The sequence below is a fragment of the Prionailurus viverrinus genome, chromosome A3 (assembly GCF_022837055.1).
Source record: "Prionailurus viverrinus isolate Anna chromosome A3, UM_Priviv_1.0, whole genome shotgun sequence".
NCBI classification, from domain to species: Eukaryota; Metazoa; Chordata; class Mammalia; order Carnivora; family Felidae; genus Prionailurus; species Prionailurus viverrinus.
Window position 1 is genome coordinate 31,918,252 of NC_062563.1, and position 18,893 is coordinate 31,937,144.

The 18,893-nt window shown below is 40.3% G+C and overlaps 1 protein-coding gene across 5 annotated transcripts in view; it reads right to left on the minus strand.

The window, feature by feature from the left end:
- The window catches only part of GPCPD1 (glycerophosphocholine phosphodiesterase 1), a 50,047-nt gene extending 37,626 nt beyond the window's left edge, over nt 1-12,421 (minus strand). Inside the window, exons 1-4 of one of the 5 annotated variants that reach the window (XM_047852002.1) lie at nt 12,237-12,421; nt 7,207-7,283; nt 4,594-4,690; nt 498-582 (exon numbers count right to left, since the gene is read on the minus strand). In XM_047852002.1, the coding sequence (XP_047707958.1) occupies nt 498-582; nt 4,594-4,690; nt 7,207-7,255 (231 nt within the window). In that variant the 5' untranslated portion in view covers nt 7,256-7,283; nt 12,237-12,421. Of the gene's footprint in view, nt 1-497; nt 583-4,593; nt 4,709-4,785; nt 4,868-7,206; nt 7,284-9,904; nt 9,941-11,107; nt 12,106-12,236 lie in introns of those variants that run through there. The other 4 variants (XM_047852004.1, XM_047852003.1, XM_047852001.1 and 1 more) reach the window with 4 other exon arrangements.
- Nucleotides 12,422-18,893: the final 6,472 nt, after the last annotated feature.

An 18,893-nucleotide genomic window follows, 5' to 3' on the forward strand; every position in this document is an offset into this window, starting at 1 on the left:
AAATCTAAAGAGGAATGACTTCAGTTTTGATAGGAGTTAAAACAACGCAGCCACTGAGAGATGGCTGTTATGAAATAATTTTTTTAAAGAATTACTCAAAGCTGGCTATATATTCCTCCAAATGTATTCATACCACATAAGGATTAAAAAAATGAAACAAAAAGAAAACCCTTGTAACTGGTTACTAACAGGTTTACAAAAGTAACAGAAAATGTACAGCTACTGACAACATTCACTTATCATTAAAACCAATTTCATAACAAGAATACTGCAGAAGATACTTACTATTAGTCTTTTAAAACTCCACTGCAGACATCGTCTGCCTCTGAAGTGGCTACTTCCTTGATTTTTAGTACTAAAATATTATTAAGCTAGAGTTCTGTTTTCCTTATTTGATCCAAACTCATATTACTTTGAATGTTTCCAAACTTAAATTAGTTGCTTTTGAAAGAAGTAAGTTTGTTAACGAAACTGGAAACTAGATAAAGAAAACATACCTTTGGTTCTAAAAAGCACCCTCTGAAGTAGCGGTACTGAACTGACACTCCTCTAGTGAGTACAATGGTTGCTTTCCATAACATGCTGTGACAAAAAAGAATTAGAGCAGCAGCATTAAGATGAAGCTAAAGTGCACAGAAACTTCACAATTCATAAAATCCCTCAAGCAAGGTCTGTGACCAACAGCATTTATTTATTCCCACACAAAATTTTATTCCAGGCCTACCCTGTACCAGGCACTGGGAACAGTGATGAGTAAGGCAGAAAGAGCTCTATCTTCAAGCAGACTGCTTTCTGGCAAAGGTAGACAAATAACCAAACACACACAGTAAGGCTGCTTGGCCTTTCTGACATGACAGGAGGTTTTGGAGGAGAAGCCTCAATGAGGAAGAATTGTCTGACAGGAGTCCTACGTGATGAGAAGGAATCAGCCATAAAAGAGCCAGAGTGTTCCAAACAGAAAAAGTAGCCCAAAGGTGGAAGCCAGAGTCAGAATCTTCTCTGACTTGCCACCTATTCAGAGATGTTACAGGCCTAAGAGGCTTTAGGGCTGAGGCAGGCAAGCTATACTCATGTTCCCAACTGTCCCTTTTTCTGACTGTCCCACCCAGCCTCTGGCTATTCATTCCCCTAGTCAAGCAATCAGTATCTGTATCTTACTTGTCTCAACTCAACATCTTCCTCCAAACAATGCTACGCTAACATAGTCTATTGCTGTTTTAAAGTTTTGACTCAACAGTGAAAGAAATCACTACAATTCATGATGATAACTGACTTTTACCTTCCAGTCATAGACCAGTGGTATCCAAAGTGTGATCCAAGGGCCATCAATATCACCTTGGAGCTTGTTAGAAATCCAAATTTTCAGGCCACACCTAGAGCTACTGAATTAGAAACTCTGGAGGAGGGTCCAACAATCTGTAATTTAACAAGCCTCCAGGTGACTCTGATATGAACACTTAAGTTTGAGAGCCACCGTCACAGGCCGTTACCCAAACCTTAATTCAGCATGAATAGTTCGGTGAATAAACAGCAGCTCCAAACGTTCTTCCATGACACCAGATGGCTAGCACGGCTCCCCACCTGGCTCTGCCAAGACAGGCCTTAGGGCATTATCCTCACTCTGACTCAATACTGGTTCCTAACAAAATCTCCACAACCAGCTGTCACCCATGGTCAACAATTAGATTCATCTGGTAGTAATAAAATACATATGCCTTGGCTCCACCCTAGGAGACTCTGATTTCATAGGTCTGGGTGGAGCCTGGTCATGTGGCGTCTGATCAAACTTCACAGAGTATCTGAACACGTAAGGTTGGTCGAGAAGCACTGCTATAAAACAAGAATAGCAAATGGTTGGCATACGTGCCCCACTACTTTTCCCTGGTAAGCCTCAGAATCTTTTCAACATAGCACCCCAGGCAGACTACCAACTCTGAGGTGAAATTCTCTCTCACCTCTGCTCCAAAAAAAATAGCAAATCTCTAATACTATTTCATTCATAGTCAGCCAGACTATGTGAAACTAGCCCCATGTGTACAATAAAATTAGTGGGAAGCTTTGAAAAATGTGTTGGGCCCCTCTCTCAAGCATTATTTATTCCTCATTGCCCAGGGGTAGGATCTAGACGTGTATTTTTTAAAGCCCTCACAAGTGGGTCTAATGTGCACCCCTGGTTAAGAACCACTGAATGAAAAGAGATGGGGAGAACAAAGCAATGAATTTTTTTTACTCCATTTCCCTTAAATAAAAGTTGCAAAGTTAAAAATGAACCAGAACTGTTCAGTGACATCAAAAATGAACATAATCTGATGAAATTCAAGAAAAGGGAGGACACAGGGACAATGAGGTCTAGTATACCTGCCTGATTTTGAATAGCCCCCTCATATCCTGCCCCCAAATACTATAAAATCTACAAGAGCAAATAAAACCACAAGTGACCCACATTTTCTGCATTATTAGAAAACAATACTACAACCTTCAAATTATCTTTAAGTTGAAAAAAAAAAATCCTAATAGCCTGTAGGTATGGAGAGGCTTAAGAGATTCTAAAGAGGTACAGAGGGCTTAGATGCAGACCACACTGAGGGGGTACCTGGGTGGCTCAGTGGGTTCAGCGGCCAACTCTTAATCTCAGGGTCATGAGTTCAAGCCCTGCATTAGGCTCCACGCTAGGCTGAAGCTTACTTAAAAAAAAAAAAAAAAAAAAAAAATGCAGAGCACACCAAACACTCTTCTAAAATACAAGAATGGTGTCCAAGGCAAATGTCTTTTCTATCATCTTGTATCATCATCTTCTTTCCTTCATGTGAAACACTGTTTATCTACATATATGAATCAATTACATTTCAGTGTACTTCAGTAAGGCAAAAGTGGCTGGTCCCTTGAAGTTATGTAGTTAAGTGTTATCTGTTCACATAATTTTAGCCAGGTTGGCGGAAAGGGACTTAAGACAGGTGACAGGGCAGCTCAAGCATCCAGAGCAGAGTTGTGTTTTAGGAACAAGTTCAGAAAGACATGAGGTTTTACTTCAGATCAGAATGGCTGATCTGAAACTGGAGGAAAAACCAGCCACTAAACAGGAATGAACATCTCATTCCTCTGTGATCCCAGTATTTACCAATAAAACTTCACTTGCTTTGGATTCTCTGTCTTCCTCTCTGCCCCTCCCCAACTTGCACTATTTCTCTCTCTCTCTCAAAAATAAACATTAAAAAAAAAAAAAGCTGAGAATTGGCTGAAAAATGTATTACACTAATGACAAATAGGGAAGAGTGTTTCATAGATGTTTTTTCTTTTTCTTAGCTTACATTGTGATACTGTATTGTTATTTTCCTTTGCTTCGCCATTGGTGCTCCTCAAACTATTTGCTGTGAAGGACCAATTTTCGTTTGCTTGCCTGTCCTGCAACCAATACTTCTGGTCTATGTATCCAGTACAACAGAGATGAATCCACAGTGACATGCATGAATGTCCCAGCAATGTCAAATTGCTATAAACATTGCTTGCTCTTAATTTCTGTATTTCTCCCATAATGCACTGACAATAAAGTTTTTTCTCTAGCACTGGCCCACAGGCCACATTTTCAGTAGCACTGCTCGACAGGAAAACAGAATTTGAGCCTAATAATCACACAATCTGGTGCTTCTCCCTTAGGCCATTGTATGTGTTTGTATACTATTTAAGATTTCATATCTCCTTACCTCCCACACATAACATCTCGACAACCCATAACACTTCCAAATATCCCCAACTGAACAAGTCCCACCTTTATCGACATTCATGATTCTTTACTGTGTAGATGATGTGACCTAGGCCTAGAGAAATCAGATCTGCCCAAGATCACAGTTAACTACAGAACTGAAACCAGTACCCAGACCCTCCTTTCCCTAGGGCAATGCACCAATACATCCATGCTAAGTTTAGTGTTGTATTTAATATTGGTTGTGAATTCATTTCAGTACATTAGCTAACATACTTGTTCCACTCTCTGCTACAGAAAATTATTTTATAGGCTAAAGCAAAAATAAGATCTTTTATCAAGAACATGTACTGAGAGGGGCACCTAGGTGGCTCAGACAATTAAGCATCTGACTTCGGTTCAGATCATGATCTCATGTTGGGCTCTGTGCTTACAGCTCAGCACCTGCTTGGGATTCTCTCACTCACTCTCTCTGCCCCTCCCCTGCTCGTGCTCACTCTTGCTCTCTCTCTCAAAAATAAACATTAAAAAATAAAATAAAAATATAAAAAAAAGAATATGTACTGAGAACCAAAAGATAATACCTAAAAAAGTTAAAAAAAAAAAAAAAAGAAAGAAAGAAATAGCAATATAAGCCAGTTATTTAGAAAAATGGTAGTCACTACCAAAAGAACCAGCCAAAAGCTGAAAATGGTTGAGAGGTAGAAATTGAGAAACAGAGAAACTTGTTTGTTTACCACCAACCTTGTACAACTACCTCACTCTTTGGCACATGTGAGAACTGATAAAAATTAAAACTAGAAGAGGAAACTATACGAAGGTATCTTATAAACCCCCTAAGTTTATAATGTGAATGTCGCAAGTACTCTGTCAACTGTTGTCTTCCTGCTTACCTTTCACCTGTCTCATTTTCTGGAAGAAGAGCCACAGCATTTTGAGGACTCCAGTTTCCCAAAGCATCACAGCTTCCACATATGGCAAAAACTTCTCCTAAAGAAACAGAACAACCTGTTACAGTGGGATAAGTAAGAAAGTTTCAAATTTCAGTTTAAAGAAGAAAAGAACAGTCCGTTGCACTAGATCACCTGGATACAGAGTCCCCTTTAGCAGATGGAGGAACCTTACCAGAGACATGTGTTGGACCCTGCGTTCTTAACTTGACCTACCTCTACAGAACCAAAGCCAAAGAAAAGGAGGGATGTGTAGGGATGAACTAACCTTCGTTTTTTCAACTCCTTAACTGAGCCAATAACAAGCACCAAGAAGACAGAGTGATCAGTCTGAGTGATCAGTTCCTACCTTCAAGGCAGCTTCCAATTTAAAAAGGCAAACACTAAATGCATGTTAAGTATTCTAGATAAACAGTAACCAGTATTTTCCAGGAACAAACAGTGGCTATTAACACACTAAACGTCAAGAAAATGATCAATGGGAAAGCAGCGGTGTAACAACAATAACAAAAACTACTCAAAACAGACTCAGAGTGTGACAAATCTAATTTTCCTTACTAAAATAATGACTACTGCTTTACCTGAACACTTATCATCAAGAGACAAACCAAAATACAGCTATTGCCTACATTTGCTGAATTTTGTATATTCGGTAAAAGTCTACAACTTCTTGGATAGAAGTATGAAGAAGTCTTTGACTTATGTATCAATACATTCTGAATTACTACAATTAAAATTCATAAAAGAAAAAGATGAACTGAGCCCAAGTGAACAAAGTTCAAGACAAACTCCTCCACATTCTGAGTAACTTCTAGGCACTACTCTAGTAAAACGAGAACTATAGTTGGGTTCAGCCACCTGCATGAGTACTCTGTAAGCTTGGACTGTCTAAAACTTAACTAAAGTTTCAAGTGCGATAGTCCTTCAGGAGTTTTCGGGGTTCTAAATACATGTTTGTCAAGCACAGAGGGGTTACATATAGAGATTTCACATCAAAATACTTACCAATCCTTTAGGGTAACCAGATTTTGTTTTGCAGTAAACTTAGGTTATCACTACCCTCCCTGATACAAAATGAAAAGATAAACACTGTTGCTAAATACAAATATTCTCTTTTGCACCTACAGATTCATTTACATTCACATCCGCCACGATCTTTCCTCTAGTCATTAAGATTGAGACCCTCATCAAGCTGACCCTTCTGTGGCTAATTCTGTGCTTGGTCCATTTGCCTGGTAGAGCCAAGCTCCTCCTCCTAGTTTAAGCTGCCTGTGAACAATTCCGTGAGAGAGTACAATACACTTCTGCAGTCTTCTACCCATAGAGAAGGCTCCAAACTGGACTAGAGGTGAGCTCTTGACCCAAAGGAGCCAACCTATCAGCTGACTAGCAATCTTCAATCTGCAGAATCCTGCCCAGAGATGGAGCTTTACCAGATCTTCTTGGCTAAGACTTTGAACTTGGACAAACACACATTCTGCCAACTGCTCTGATGGCTGCTATACCAAAGATGCTGGATATACACAAGTGAACCACTCATTCATTCTTTGAACACATATTTTACACCAGCTCTGAGCCAGGTACTGTGTTAAGTGCAGGCACTCAGCATGAACACAAGGTCAAATTTTCACAGTGGTTACAATCTATCAATCTCAAATAAAATCTTTTTTTTTACATTTATTTATTTTTGAGAGACAGAGACAGAGCACAAGTGGGGGAGGGGCAGAGAGAGGAGGAGACACAGAATCTGAAGCAGGCTCCAGGCTCTGAGCTGCCAGCACAGAGCCCGATGCGGGGCTCGAACTCATGAATCGTGAGATCATGACCTGAACCGAAATCGGACGCTTAACCAACTGAGCCACCCAGGCGCTCCTCAAATAAAATCTTAAAGGTACTAAAATTCTGAATTTCACAGGGATCCTAACCTAGCTAAATGTGGGGTTAGAGTAAGGAGAGTTAAAGGGGAGAAGGGAGGTCAAAGATACAGACAGAGGTAATAATCTGAAAAAGCCCCCAAAAGAGGGAAGGAATGTAACAGATTTGAGAAATGGTCAGTTTAGCCAGAGTATATCAAATAAGGAGATCCATATCCCAGGCATGATACTGTTTTGATTTGCTAGCTTACACTAAAATTATTTCACACTGCTTTAATAGACAGCAAGAAATACAAGTCGCCAAAAAAAAAAAAAAAAAAAAAAAAGGGAACAAAGTTATCTTAGCCAACTAATTTTATTTCACCAACTTCTTGCACTAACAAAACTTCCCTCATTTTCATAGTACTTAAAAATCATAGTCCAACTGTCTATGGAAAATTAAATACATTCACAGTTTTCTTGGAAAATATGAGACTAAGATATTTACTATTTGGGGAAGTATGGGTTTTTTTCATGAGTTTATTATACTCCAAGCACATTTCTGACATCAGGCAAGCCCTAAAGGTATCTTCATCTAAAAATTAGGCCCATTGTATTAACAAACTCTATATTTAAGACATTCCAGATAAGAAAAATGCTCATTTAACTTAAAATTTTGTTTTAAAATAAAACTTTACAATACCTGGTAAAAGAGTTCCTCTTATTTCAAAGGTGACCTGAGAAGGTGTCATTCTGATGAATTTATTTTAGAATGTTGTGCTAGAAAGAAGAAGAGAAAACGTCATTTACAGTATATAAAAATCTTAGCTCTAGATAGCTACCTCCAAGAAACAAATTAAAAACAAACAAAAAAACCCAAAATACATCTCAATTGTGAGCAAAAGTTTTCAGAAAACTTACATATAAAGACTTTTTAAGAAGTACCTAGCAATTTTTAGGGCCTAATGTTAAAACCTAGTCTGTGTGTATGGGCCAGAAAGACTGCAAAACAGGTATGTCCAAACATTTTTTTTAAGGATTCAAGATTCTCTTGTTACAAACTTTCTCTTCTGATAAGCAGCTGGTCTGAACTCAGCCTATCTTTCCAGACCAGGCTCATGTTATGAAGAAGAAAAAAAAAGCAAAACAAAAACAAAAAAACTACAGATAGAAAAAAACTTGGCTCAAGAAAAGATTTCTACTTCAGTAACGCTTCAACTTTAATAACAAGGAAACAACTGAAGAACTTAAGTACCATTCACTGAAACAAACTAGTTATGTTCTGCTACAAGAGGGAGATTCTGCTTCTAAGTAATGTAACTAATAACTTAAAATGAAACACAACCCTCCCCCATAAATCATTCTTTTCAGATTTTCTTTGTATTAACCATAGGATTGTCATTACTGTAGTTCTATAGACTGGAATTTAGAGTCTCGACTCTGCGATCTATTACCAAATCCTTTTGATTCTTACATCCATGCCTATCTGTCTACAGTCTGAACTTCATTCAAACTCCTAAGTATCCGTTATAACCTGTGTTTTGGCTTCTAAATGTCTTCCCAATAATATATTTATGTCAGTTAGAATATTCTTCCTCATGTCCCTGGCTTGAAATTAGCTTGATTACTTATAGAAATCTAAACCCCTAAGCCTTTGATGTCCTATCCACATTTTCTCTTTAGTTGATTTTTCATTACTTGGTTGTTTTCCCCACCCAAACCAGTCTGTTTACTATCCCCTAATTTAAGTACCTGAGGGAAGATGACAAATAGATTTTTAAAAATATATACAATATCAATTCTAAAATGGGTTACACAATTTATATAGAGAAAAAACCCATACTCTACACAAAGGTAGATCATATTCCACATAATTTCTCCAATTTCTCCAACTCCCTCTGAATTTCACCATTGTGAACCAATGTGTTCCTAAAAGAATTTCAATGGCTCTACTCTGCATCATTTCATTAATTTACCAGCATAAATGTTATTTGCATTTATACATTATTTAAAAAATCATGAGGTAATTTTCACAGCTATTCATTTTTCTGTACCCCCCCCCCCGCCCCCGCATGCACAACTATGTGATGGGCATTTAAAGAACACTGCTACTCCAGTAACTACACTTCAAAGTCAAGGTGGATCTATAGCAGCAGTTCTCACTAGGGGCAATACTGCTGGCATCTAGTCAGTAGAGGCCAATAGTGCTGTTAAACACATGCAGTGCACGGAAGAGCTCTCCACAAATCATTACCCAGCTCCAAATATTAATATAGCTGAGTTTGAGAAAGCTGATCTATTGGGGGCTGCTATAAAGGTCAAGAATCCAGGCTCAATGTTAGCTACGTATTATTTATCATCCCACTTTCATCAATTATAAGACGCAAATGTTAAGTATATTAAGCAAGACCACCCGTCAGTATCATATCACCTATATACAGAATTCCCTATTTGATAACTCTACTATTTCAGCTAGAAAACCCAAGACCGTGCACTGGAGAAAAACCTGTCCTTGATCAAAATAATTTCCAAGATGCCTTAATCCACTTTCTGTGTCTAAGAATAAACAAGATCTATTTAAAGCATATACATCCAGTTCTAGCAAAGAATGTTCTAAATCTAAAAATAGCTCTACATTGTTACCCCCTCATCAACCAATCCAAACATCTTATTAGCTCTCCTTTAACATGACATATCAATCTGAGTATAACTCTAAGAGTAGGAATAATCCTTTTCTAATAATTAAATAGTTGACTGAAACACTGCCTTCTTACATTTAATTATTCATGTAATATAAAGAAACCTCAAGGCTAGCAAAAGAGCTTGGCTTTTACGTAACTGAATTAATTTAAAGACACAGCAAAAAGCCCCATCATCCAGCAAAACTGCTGAATAACCAACCTCAATCTCTACCTAGAATTGTTACTTTCACCCAGTGTTTACTGTCACAATTTTCAATGAAGACTACATCATCTCGTCTACATAATTACATAGGTGGTACTTAACTATTTTTGATCACTTTTAAATATCTACTTCAGCCAATTTTAGGGAAATCAAATATAATTATTCCTATATATTAAAATCAACAATGAGTACAAAATTACCTCTAAATTTCTACTGCATTAAATGGGGAACTTACACAATAAATTTAATAAAAGAATTCAACTGATTATTAAAACTGACTTTCAATCTTAAGGCTGCTTGTAAGAGTGGCCATAGTAACTTGTCTGTAAACAGCTGCAGTAAAGGTACTATACAAACCTATATACACAACCACAAAAATACCACCCAAAAAAAACTCCCTGGACATCAACAAAGCATCATTTTCCGCTTGGATTGCCAAAAGTCCTATAGTCTGGTTTAATTTCCACTCCCCTTCCTCCCACAATTTAATATCATACCAAATAAAAGCCTGTGGAGCTGCTCCTACACCAGTTTACTTGATCGTGAACAGAGGCCAAAATTCTGGTGCAGGACTGGCATGTACAATTTTGACACCCAGTTACCACCAAAACAGTGACAAAGTAAAATACTGTCCTGTCATGGAACGCAAAATTTACACACTCACCAACTCTTCTTCCATACAAGCCAAAAAACCCTAAACCAAACCAAACCAAACCAAAAAAACCACCCCAACTTGGAGGGGGGAGCTCTTCCAGACATACACAAAACAAGATGAAAAATCCTAGTCCTTTTTATGTGTATGAGCTGACTGTAAATGTTATTTAACCAACTCAATTTGTTTTATATATAACTTCCATTTTGCGCTTTTTGAAGACAAATATAAAACAGTATTCTTATCTGAGATTTTGAGTAGCATTTAACACTATTTTAATAGTTTTTTAAAGACACAAGCAATTAGTAAAATATGACATTGCAATTTACATTCAAGAAATATTTCAGAGTTTACACTATCTGCCAAAATAAATTCTACTCTATTCTTTTTGTCAAATAAACTATCCCAACACATGATCTTACTGGTTTACCAGCTTGGGGAACAAAAGGGATAGTTAAGCAAACCAAAGGTACAGGGACATTTAGTTTAGAGCTAAATTGAGGTCATAGATATTTTTAGCTAAAGTGTGTTTTCCTGGCCAAAAAGAACATCTCTGTTTTCCTTCAAAAAGAAAAAAAAGCCATTTCCAAGTCTTGCTCTTTCTTAGACGTCAGCAGCTCTGGTCCTCATAACTGGCTATAAGGAATATATGAAATGCCTAGGTTTTTCAGAGTTCATTTCTGTTCACCCTGTCGTAGGATCCCCCCACTATTCTGACCCCAGTACAGTTGAGCCAATATTTTAATCAAACGTATGCAGACATGAATGGACTTTTACAAAAGAAAGCGTTTCTGGAGATTTCACTCAGGTTAAGTCCTTGTTCAACTTTGTAAACAATGCAGTAAAACTCTTCCAAATGTTTTCCATCTCACTTGGTCTTGGTATTATTTCACGTATAACCCACATACTTTTCCTGGCGAAGTTACATACAAAAGGATTTGATTCATCAACCTACATTCTGTAAGTATCAAATTTTACCCACTCTGCCGCTGTAAGACTTCTTTCGTGGTCACTATTTTTCTGAACACAACTTTTTCCTAAATCTTACTTTGTCCAGAATACTGGTTCTCCCTAGTCCTTAGGTCCAGAACAGATGAGGCCATGTGCAGGTTGACCTGTTTGCTTCATCCTGACTTACTCCTCGTCTCCAGAACATCAGGAGTTGACAGAGGACCGACAGCTTGTATTCACTTCTTAGCTAAGTCACAACTGTCAGAAACGTAGCAAGATGGAGACACATGCAGGGGCAGCGGAGGGGGGAGCTGCCGGGGACGCACAGGGAGCCCCACAGCACAGTATGAAGAAAACATCATCAGGTCGAAACATCCTGCTTGGTTGGATCTTGTTCTACGTTATCACCGCATCAGACGGCACGGCACGGCGGCCTCAAAATGAAACAATTCTCTACGATTCATGACTGAACGCATGCATGATTCCCTTTATAAGCGGGCAGTGGGGTAGGAGACGGGGGCTTTGGCGCAGAAGTCATCAAGGCAATCCGAACAGCTCTGGGAAAAGTACAGCTTTGGCGACAAGGTGCAGCTCTCCCAAAACTGCATGGACAGCACAGATGTCTATTCCTGGAACCTCTTCCCAGGACAGGAAGGCACTTTGGGGTTTTTTTTTTGGAATACAGCTGAATTACACAAGCATGCCTTCCACTATGCGGTTGGGCAATTTCAGAAAACAAGCAGCCGCCAAAACACCGGGAATTACTTATGGACGGATCGAGAGGTGGTCGGCGAGGGACACGCTGCGGGTTAGGGGTACGCAAACGACTTCAGCGCCAATTTGTGTTTCTTCGTTCCTTAAGTTCGTCTCCTCGTGGTGGTCTTACGCTCCATGCCTTCTGCTGCATGGAAGAGACTTCACACATTTTTCAGAGGGGAACTAAGCACCAGGCAGGCCAGCGGAATCGTTGGCAGCAAACAATACAAGTCGAATAAACAGAGACTGCCCACCGACGTGCGGGCGCCAAGGTCCAGGCCGCTGTTTGCACACACACACACCCCCCCCGGGAGGGGGTTGGGCAGCGCCCGCCGGGGCCGGGGCACCCTGCCCACCCCTCGCCCCGCCACGTCCCCGGCCGGGCCGCCCTGACAGCTCCACCGCCACGTGAGCTGCCGCCGCGGCCCCCGTACCGAGCGCTGGGCCAGGCCTCTGGCGGCCCGCCTCACCTGCCAGGTCCGCGGGTCCGCGCCGTCGCCGCCGCCGCCGCTACCGCTGCGCCCGAGAGCGAGGGCCGCGGGCCGAGATGCCCGGCGCCCGCCGTCAGCGCCTCGCCAGCGCTCCCCCAGGCAGCCCGCGGCGGCGCCGAGCGGCAGGAAGCGGATCCGCTCAAACCGGTTTCAGCTGCTCCAGACCAAACCGCCAGGCCACCCCGCGGGGCGGGGCCGGAGGGGCGGCGGGGCGGGGCGGGGCGTGACGTCACGCCGGCGCCGTCCTGGCCAATCGGCGGCCGCGCGCGGGGGGCGGGCTCGCGCGTTCCTGGAAAGGGAATCGGCGGCCGGGGGCGGCCGGGCATCCCCTGAGTTCCCGCCGTGAGCGTTTTCCGCAGACCTCGAGCCGAGGCGGGATGCCGCGCAGACACCCGGGCTCGGGACTTAGACGCGTTCCTTAGTCGGTTCCCGAAGCCGCCTTAGGACGACCGAATGTGGAGGCCGGAACCGCAGTTCTGAGTTGCATTTTTTGCCATTCAAAAGTGATGGAAATTAGCAGGCCTAAGGTTTTCTGGAAACTTTCTTTCGTTACAAAACAGCAAGCACATTTGGACCAAATCTTTAAAGTTGAAAACGAGAATTAGGTGACCTAAGATGTTTGAATGTTTGTATTACAGAGCCAGCAGCGTCACCTGGGAGCTGTCAAATTCGCATTCTCAGGACCTTTTCAGCCCTCATCTAATTTGCGTTTAACGAGATCCCCAGGTTATTTGTAGGCAAATTAAAGTTTAAAGGAACTTTTCCTAAAGCAAGAAAGACCCTCTCAACAAACGTAGTACTTTTTTGTTTTCTGAAAAATCGACCCTACAAGAAAAAAAAAAAAAGTGAAGTTTTTTCTCTCCTTTGATGGTCCCAGAAATATTAATCAGCATTTGCCACTTACCTAACTTAAACTGTTACCTGTCCGGCATCAAAGTTAACCTCTGGTTAACCTCTAATACAAAATTACGTTAGCAGATTTCATTTAAATCAAGTGAGGTGCTGACAATTAAAGAACTACCTTTTTAGTGAATGTTGAAGGACTCTTGCAGTTAAAGACATAGCTCCGAGTTGCAAGTTGGTTGAAAAAAAGCGTTTGTACTGGATAAACGCTAGCTTTAGAAAGTTTCTAGTTTTATAAATCAAATTGCTCACGACCACATTTGATGTTTGAGCTTGGATGAGATCCCAGGGCTCTAATGACAATGTCACCCATTCAGTTAATAATTATCAAGTGCCTGCTTTGTGTTAGGCACAGGATGCAGTGGTTTTTTGATAGTGCTCATTTTAATCCCAAATTTCTTAAAGACTTAAAATTTCCTCCCAATTATGTACCATTATCTGCTGAAGTCTGCTATTGTACATTTCTTAATAGCTTGGAGTTTATATCATTTCTTTCTGTTGTTAGTCATACTTGAGCGATGGATTTCTTCACCCCAAGTTTGCTTCCTTTAAATGTGTGTAATAGATCTTTGTTTTCCTGTAATCACCACTTAGTCAAGTTATTATTGGCTGATGTTCATGGTTCAAGTTGATGGACCCAGTCTGTGTTCCCTCCCTAAATCCTGTTGAAATTATAGAAGCATTACATAGATTCGAAAGATGCCATCAGTGGGCTGGAAGTTGAGGAATTTCTACAAGATCTAAAACAAGCCAATAGCATTAGATGATTGGAAGAAGAATAAGGACAGAAAAACCTGGACCCACACGGAGGAAGAAGGTACTCCTGGAGATGCCATATTACAAAACCTTGCTTAAAAACTCTTTAATAGTGCAAGATATTTTAGATTACATCATATATGCCCCATTCTGATTGAGATATTCAGGTAGAATATAAAACATTCTTTCCTCCTGCCACTTCTGTGGAATGTTATTATTTTTTAAAAACATCATTAATGAGATTGATTTACTCATTATTTCCAGAAGAGCTCCATATATATTGAATATTACAAAATATTAACATCTTATTTGATTACATAATGAAATATGGTACCTCATTCATCTAAAATCAACACTGCATGATCTCACTTTATACTGTAATTTTTTTAAAGGTGGTGATGTCATCAGCTAGATCCCAACACCTGACCTGTACTGCCCACTTGCTTGTACTCACAAACCATAGTCTTGCATTTTTCCTTAAGCTCTTCTTTCAACTTACCTCTTATCTCAGGCCAGTGAAACTCAAAACCACCCCTCAGGTGATAGCAACTGCCTTGACAAGACCTCCCACTGGCCCAGACCACCTGCACCCTTTGAGCTAAACCCCAACTCCAGCCTGCACAGATGGGCCATGGAGTGACCTCTGGAACGATCTACCATGACCTTTAACTCATTAAAGGTAAATCTCCTCCCAAGGAATGAGCCCCAGCCTCATTTACGTAACATACAATGTATGTATATGATGTTTCCTTAAGGCACATGCTTGACCTTATGTCCGCCTCTACATTTGATGACAAGGCTTCCCTATGGAAATATTCATCATAATCCTACACAGAAGGTACCCATTCACCCTCTCTCGGGGAGTCATGGCTTTGCAAGCTATTCCAAGTGATCTCCTTATTTGCTGCAAATAAAGGTTTTTTTTCTTTGTGTATCAACTCAACCGGTGTAGTTTCTGTGACTCACCAAGGAGCCAACTCACGTTTGCTGGGTTAAGGTAATGATATTGATGGAAAAGCTCTAGATTTAGGGGCCAGACTTCAACTTGAAACCTACCCCTCACCATCTGACATTTTGAGTATAAATCATTGAATATAAATAACCATTTTTCATAAGTAATTGAGGTAATCTCAATTCAATTTTGACTAAAGTAACTTTTCATCTATAAATAAGTCATGTGTGGGCCCCATTTGGGGTCATTTACCAACCCCATATAAATGTTAGCTCTAATTTTCATATTTAGGAGAGTAGAATACCATTTGTAAATGTACATTGGTAAAACTGGATATCATCAGTGTCTAAAGAAAAATTACTACATGTAACGTAATTTAACATGATTACAACTCTAGAAGGCATCTATCTTATGGACTCTAGGAGACAAGACCTCATAAAACTAAAAAGCACAAGTTATTTCAGAAAACGCTGAACTGAGCCATTTTGTTTTTAGCCTCTTCTTCTCATTATTTTTTGTCTTTCTAAATGCCTCTCGGTCTTGTGCATTCTGCATCAGAATGGATTCCCCAAGGGAATTCCCTTTACTGCTCAAATTGTACAGCAGTCGACTGGCTATCATTTTATCATTTTAGTGAAAATACTGATGACTGTCCACAGAATGAGCTGTTGTTTTCAGGGCATATCCTTACTTTGAACAAAAGGACTCTAACAGCACTGCTACTACACAGCAGCCTCAAAATCCCAGCTGCTCACTCGAGGCTGGCAACATGCCAGAGAGCCGGGTTAGCCAGGAAGGCAGAGGTTCTTGGCAATAGTGGTGCATTTATTATGTGAATGATTTAGATGGGGGAGATTAGAGGCAATGATTCTGCCCTTTGTCTTACTTTTGACTTGTTGGCTTACACCATACCATTGTTATTTTTCCTATAAAACGAAAATGAGAGTGAGAACTTCCACTTGATTGCTTTTATCTGTGATAGTGCTATTCTGCCCTCCTGTAATCAGGCTCTCGAGGGCCAGGATTACGTATTATCGACCTTCATATCCCAGCACAGTGCTTGGCACATAGCAGGTATAAACACGCTTATAGAAATCACTGAAAATTTTAGGAAAAAGTATTAAGTAAGTTTATCAGTTCTAGAAGTCAGCATTTAATGATGAGCAATGTTGTGTATACCCACCGCAGAAGCAGGGATTCAGTTGCTATGGGTTCCACTGTATGGCCTCTCATTGCACTCACATCACTCACTCACTTGTCTTACAGAATTACTGCTCTGATTATCAACACTGACATTTAGTTAGATGACATTCTGACCTACAGCCATGGATATATGGCTCACACAGTGTTGGTTTTTTGTTTTTTTGGTTTTTTTAATTTTGAATGCACACCCCAGCCCAACACAGGCCCCGCCATTCCCTATTACTTATCCATTGTCCTCATCCTACAACTTCTGTCTTTCCTGGCCCAGATAGCCCTCTGAGTTTGGATTCCAAGGCAACCCAGCTGGATTATCCTAGTCCAGTGGGGCTCAAGAGAACCTTGTCTTCCTATCATGGAAATAAGTGCATGCTATGGCTGTGTTCCTTATTGCATTTTCCTTTAAAAAAAAAAAAAAGCAATTATAAGTCCCAACCCAAGGAGTATAGAGGGTGAGAATCATTCAAACCACTTGGGATTCATCGGCTTCACCATGCAATCAATTAATGTGACTGTACATAAAAATGCTAAGCCACCAAAAATTAAAGTAATCAAAATCGTTTCCTAAAGGAAAGAAAGAAAACTCTAAAGACCTATGAAAGTGATGGAAGCTAGAATTTTGAGGCCATCTTTTTCCTCCAGATTTAACAAACTACTAGGCATTTTTTGTTGTTTAATCTTAATAAGTAGACTTCCTTTATTTAATACAAACATCATATCTATGATTCATGGTTAGAGGACTAATTTATAGTGTGTCAACCAAAGACCATCAGAAATGGAAATTGTCTCCCGAATTATTGTATTGCCCAGCCAACTACAGAAATTGAGCATTGATAAATTCAACTATTTGGTTGTACAGATGTTGATTTTACTGAGTTTGGGGAGAGAAGTTCCAGGTAGAGAGTTTACTACAGAAAAGTTCCATAGGAAAATGGACTCAGAGTCTGAGAAAACTTGTCAGTAAAATCAGTGATTATTTCAGGTATCAGATCACAGTCCAGAGAAGCCACTGTATACTCACTAATTCACTATTCAAATCATAGAATTACAGTCAAAGCAGACACCCAGTGTGTAAGGCAAATAGCTCAAAATTGTTTTATAGGTAAAAACTCACCTTGGAAATTTTAAGGAATTCAGAGACCTAAGAATCCTGTAATAGCCAAAGATCTCTTTTTTGTCTTCACAATAGTGCTGATTTCACTGTGTGCCAAATTCAACCAAACCAAGATTCCCTCCAGGGTATCTATTCACCTCTTTGTAAATACTGCTGGCATATGTTGTCTGTGTTCTATTGGCCAAGTTGAATCTATAGTTTTAGAAATCTCCTTTGCCTGCTTCAAGTAATTCTCCACTTTTATGGCCTCAGTGCAAGATGATGATGATGATAATGAGAAGGGAGGAAGATAAGGAGGAGGAGAGGAAGAACAATTCTTAGAGAAGGAGAAAGGGAGGAAGCAGGAGATTTATTCTCCATAGTCTGCTTCTCTGAATTAGATTCCATGACCTTCCCCAACTCATCATTCCTCTTTTTAGTGTCCCAATGGCTCCCCACAATTAGATAGCTATTCTTCAGCTATCTCCCACCTACCTCTCAAACTTTATTTCTGACCCAAGCCACTTCTTTCCTTCCCAGTCATACTAAAGGATTCAGGGCCTCCTCAGTCTAGAACTTTGCCATTCAAAGTGTGATTCTTGAGCCAGGAGCATTGACATTCACTGGGAGCTTGTTAGAAATGTTCTCGGGCCTCACCCCAGACCTGCTGATTCAGAACCTACATTTTAACAAGAACTCCAGGGATTCACGTGTACAAAGTTTGAGAAAATCTCTTACAAGACCCTTCTTCACTGGCCACCCACCCACCTACTTGAACCAATGTAAAATTAGCTCCAAGAAGCAATAGAGTGATCTGCTACTCATCTTGGAAGCATTATCCTTCCAAACATCCTCCTCCCTCCTTAGTTCTTCCTCTCTGGGTGTGACAAAAATTTATATGGGAGAAGTTTACATAAGCAAATGTTCCTCACGCCTGGATTGAATTCCAGGGAAGGTACTGGTTTCTGGTTTTCAACCTCCTCTGCACTCCCCAGCTAGAGTAGAAACTCCTTGGAGTCAGGAACCTTATCTTATTTCTATTTTGAAGTCCCAGTACCTAGAACAATGCCTATAAGATAGTGTTGATGAATTATGTTGCCTGAGGAAATAAAAGATTGCCTTCTAAAGCCCAGCCCACCCTATCTTGTACTTAGACTCAGTCACCTAAAGGATCATCTAATCTTTAATAGAGTTTAAAGGGATTTCAGAATCACAGATCTTTAATCTCACAGGACTACTTAAATTTGGCACGGGACTGAGCACTAAACTCCTCCTATCCTGTTTCCAGTACACATTAGCTCCCCATCCTGTTTCTCGTACAAGAGATGCTGCCCTGAGCCAAATGCTGGGACCTACCATCTTACCATGCCACCCTACTGCCACCACAGGCCTACACTGTGTGTAGTGCTTTAGTCCTTGAGGTTTGAGGGCAAGCGTGAGTCCCAGATCCCAGGATGGCCCCCTTGACTCTAGGTCCAAAGACCTCTCCTAGCAGCCCATGGAGCAATCTGTTCCATCCCATCTGTAGTTCTGTGGCCTTCAACCTCCTCAGTTTCCAAGAATCCTTAATAAGGAGGAAATCATGGAAACTTACCTATTTCTGTGATAAGGGTTTGTAATACCCATTGTTGGAAGGATGTGAGGAAATGAGTGTTCTGGCACATTAATCCTTATCAGATTCATTGATAACCCTTTTTTGGAGATTATTTGGATCATAGCTATGAATAATTTA